The following is a 3,917-nucleotide window of genomic DNA, read 5'->3' on the forward strand; positions in this document are numbered from 1 at the left end:
TTTTGATGGAAGATTCATCGTCATTAACATACAGTAGACATGTAAAGTTAGAAGAACATATATATACGAATAATTATAATATGTCGCGCAATAATTGTGCGCGAACGCTCATTCTTTGGCAGGCGACAGATATCCACTTCCAAGTGTGGCCTTAAGCCACCGGGGACATAGGTCCCCGCTGGCGCAATAATACACTGTGCAAGTGATGCAGCCTACTTTTCTTTGCTGGAGGCGGTATAGATTACAACCAAGGCTTACCACACACTACTGTAAAGGAGGCCTTAGGCCCTCTTCATACACAATACTATATATGTGGCCTTGGTAGGCTGCCAGCATACATTATACTACAATACTATATAGATGGCATTAGGCCACCGTCATATACAATGCTATATATGTGGCCTTGGGCCCCCAACATAAATTATTCTATTATTACAATACTATATAGGTGGCTTTAGGCCCTATCTAGGCTATATCTATGCCTATGGGAAATACAATCGGCATATACCATGGTAGTTTGTTTTAGCATTACTAAAATACTTAAACAAAAATCACTATTTCCGGTCGCGGAAGGGTAATTGTCGGAGTGAGCTGACGGAGGCTGGAGGCCACTGGCGGGGGACGACGTGGCCTAAAGCCACACTTGGATGTGGATATCTGTCGCCTGCGCTGCGTATACCAGCCAGTACACAATCTGGCTACGTTATTGTGTTAGCGCATGCGCAATATCTCACCAGAGGAGTTGTATTTTGTGATGAATATGCATTTAACATGGGTAAGGGTTATCTCAGCATAGATTTCCCTAATAAACCTTTATCAATAGACCTCTGTTTATAATTAGGAGAGCGCCCTAGCATGTAGGGTACAAAACATAATTTAAGGACGACCTTGAATGTAAGGTCCCCGTTGCGTATACCAGCCAGTACACAATCTGGCTACGTTAGTGTGTTAGCGCATGCGCATTATCTCACCAAAGGAGTTATATTTTGTGATGAATATGCATTTAAAATGGTTAGGGGGTATCTTAGCATAGATTTTCCTAATAAACCTTTATCAGTAGACCTGTGTTTATAATTAGGACAGCGCCCTAACATGTAGGGTACAAAACACCTACTTTATGCCCTCGCATTCTTCCCCTTGCCTCCCCTGTCCCTCGCTCAGCCTCCTTCTTCTTCTACCGCCCCCAGCTATCTTTCCTGCCGCCTTTCCTCAGTCTCCCATCCCCTCTTTCCCCCAGCAATCTATATTATAATGTTTGCCTCCGCCGGCACTGCACGCCTAACACGGTGCGCGGGCATGCGCATTATCTCCCGAGAGAAATCGTATTTTGCAAAGATTATGCATTTAAAATAAAGAAGAGTTATTCTAGCATAGATTTATATGATAACATTCCATCAGTAGACATTATTTAAAAAATAGGAGGAAGATCTTGCATGTAAGGTCCCGGTTGCGTATGCAGGCGACAGATATCCACATTCAAGTGTGGCCTTAAGCCACCAGGGGCCTAGGGCCCCGCTGACGCAATAATACGCTGTGCAAGTGATGCAGCCTACTTTTTTTTGCTGGAGGCGGTATAGCTTACAATCAAGGCTTTCCACACACTACTATATAGGCGGCCTTAGGCCCGCTTCATACACAATACTATATATGTGGCTTTGGTGGGCCGCCAACATACACTATACTACAATACTATATAGGTGGCCTTAGGCCCTCGCCATACAAATGCTATATATGTTGCCTTGGGCCTCCATGATACACTATTATTACAATTCTATATAGGTGGCATTAGGCCCCCGTCATACAAATACTATATATGTGGCTTTGGGCCCCCATCATACATTATTCTATTATTACAATACTATATAGGTGGCCTTAGGCCCCCGTCATACAAGTACTATATATGTGGCCTTGGGCCCCCATCATACACTATTTTATTATTACAATTCTATATAGGTTGCCTTAGTCCCTCGTCATATAAATACTATATATGTGGCCTTAGGTCCCCGTCATACAAATATAACGTCGGCAATACTATAACGCGCTACTAATAACTTACCGAGTGCTGCACTGGCGCTTGTCTTGTTTTTTCATATTTAATGCTATATCTATGCCTATGGGTAATACAATCGGCATATACCATGGTAACCTGATTTAGCATTACTAAAATACGTAAATAAAAACGACTATTTTCGGTCGCGGAAGGGCTCGTCAGAGTGAGCTGACGAGTGCTGGAGGCCACCGGCGAAGGACGAGGTGGCCTAAAGCCACACTTGGATGTGGATATCTGTCGCCTGCCATTATTTCACTGAATTAACCAGGTATAACTGACTATGCAATGGCTAGTGTAATCGTGTGATGACGATCATGCATTTGTAGGTATTTGGGCAGGTAAGACAGTTAAGTAGCTAACGGTTTGATACTATGTGTGTATATGTATGTTTTCTATCGTGATTAAATGAAAACACGTGTTTTTGTTCACTCCTGATTCCAAGCATCGCCGATTGCTATTGTAATGTGTGGCAATTTTTTTTTGCTTTATCACGGTGATGGCGTGCAATTATTGTCACGCAAGGTTGTAAGCTGTGTGTGTGTGTGTAAATGTATTGAAGAACTGTCGCGGTAGCTTACGGCACATCTGATAGTCTGCCTGGGAGGAGGCCAGCAGTAAGGCAAGCGCCTGCTCCCCATCCTGACATCGCAGCGTGCTATAGTCTAGAATTAGGCCGGTAGAGGGCAGCACCAGCCAGTAGCCGAGTGCAGCGATGCTGCAGTTGCACGTCCACGGGTTACGATCTAGTAACCTACACGTATAGTATAGCAAATATTATTCATTAGTTCTTAATTATTCTTATTAGGTTAATTAAATTTTAATTTAAAATTAGGATTATCATGCATAATTAGGGGCCACGAAACTGTGCCGAATTTTGCACGCATCTTCTAAAGATTGATCATTTAGCACCGTACTGGACTGTATACGGCGTAGCTACAAGAGCGCAATGATCAAAGAAAGAAGCAAAAAGAGAGCGGGAGAGATATAGAGGAAGAAAGAGCGCGCGCGTGGGAGTGAGAGGGGAAGAGACTGAATGAGAGAGAGAGGGGGAGAGAGAGAAGTAAGAGAAGAAAGATATGGAGAGAGAAGAGAACTTACAACACTGTCAGGGATTGAAGGGGCAATCCAGTGAGAACAGAAGCATCGATACTGGTCAACCTGTTGTCCAGCAAACTTCTACAATTCACACAAAAATACAAGCTCAAATCACGAGCGATCCCGTAGAACATTAAACAAATACAAAATATACAAACGAATAATATGTATAATACAATGTATTATTAGCTCTTGATATATGTATATATATATACACTATTATACAACTTATACAAAAGTATTAACTAATATATAACGTTTAAGGTGGCATGAGGCTATTACTTCTATGGCATAAACTAAACCCCTTCGCTTTCCCTGCCCCTATACTCACAGATGCTGCAGAGAATGGAGATCGTTGAATAGCCCCGCAGGAATGTAGCTGATATTGTTGCTTTGTAGATTCCTAACAAAAAGTAACGGAAATGTAACACATCTCACGCGAGTGGAAGGTAGTAAGTGAACCTGAGTGAGAACTAGAGAGAGAGAGAGAGAGGGGGAGCATGGTGTGGAGAGGGGTAGAAGCTTGAAGCTATACATAGTTATTGTTGATTTAGCAGCACGAATCTTACGTCGTTAGTGCGGTCAAAGGCAGCGATACAGCAGTACGGTGACCTGAGCAAGAGAAAGAGAGTGCGCGAGAGAGAAAGAGACAAATAGAGAAAGAGAGAGAGATTATAAAGAGAAAGATAGAGAGAAAGAGAGAGGGAGAGAGCAAGCGAGAGAGAATGAGAGAGCGAGAGAGAGATAGAGAGAGAGAGAGAGAAAGGGGGGG

The 3,917-nt window shown here is 42.9% G+C and overlaps 1 protein-coding gene across 1 annotated transcript in view; it reads right to left on the minus strand.

The window, feature by feature from the left end:
* LOC106812805 overlaps positions 1-3,917 on the minus strand; it is a 25,840-nt gene that overhangs the window by 5,009 nt on the left and 16,914 nt on the right. The window contains exons 5-7 of the mRNA XM_014816779.1: positions 3,477-3,548; positions 3,149-3,226; positions 2,629-2,801 (exon numbers count right to left, since the gene is read on the minus strand). Of these exons, the coding sequence (XP_014672265.1) occupies positions 2,629-2,801; positions 3,149-3,226; positions 3,477-3,548 (323 nt within the window). The remainder of the gene's footprint in view (positions 1-2,628; positions 2,802-3,148; positions 3,227-3,476; positions 3,549-3,917) is intronic.

Source organism: Priapulus caudatus, unplaced genomic scaffold (genome assembly GCF_000485595.1).
Source record: "Priapulus caudatus unplaced genomic scaffold, Priapulus_caudatus-5.0.1 Scaffold689, whole genome shotgun sequence".
Classification (NCBI taxonomy): domain Eukaryota; kingdom Metazoa; phylum Priapulida; class Priapulimorpha; order Priapulimorphida; family Priapulidae; genus Priapulus; species Priapulus caudatus.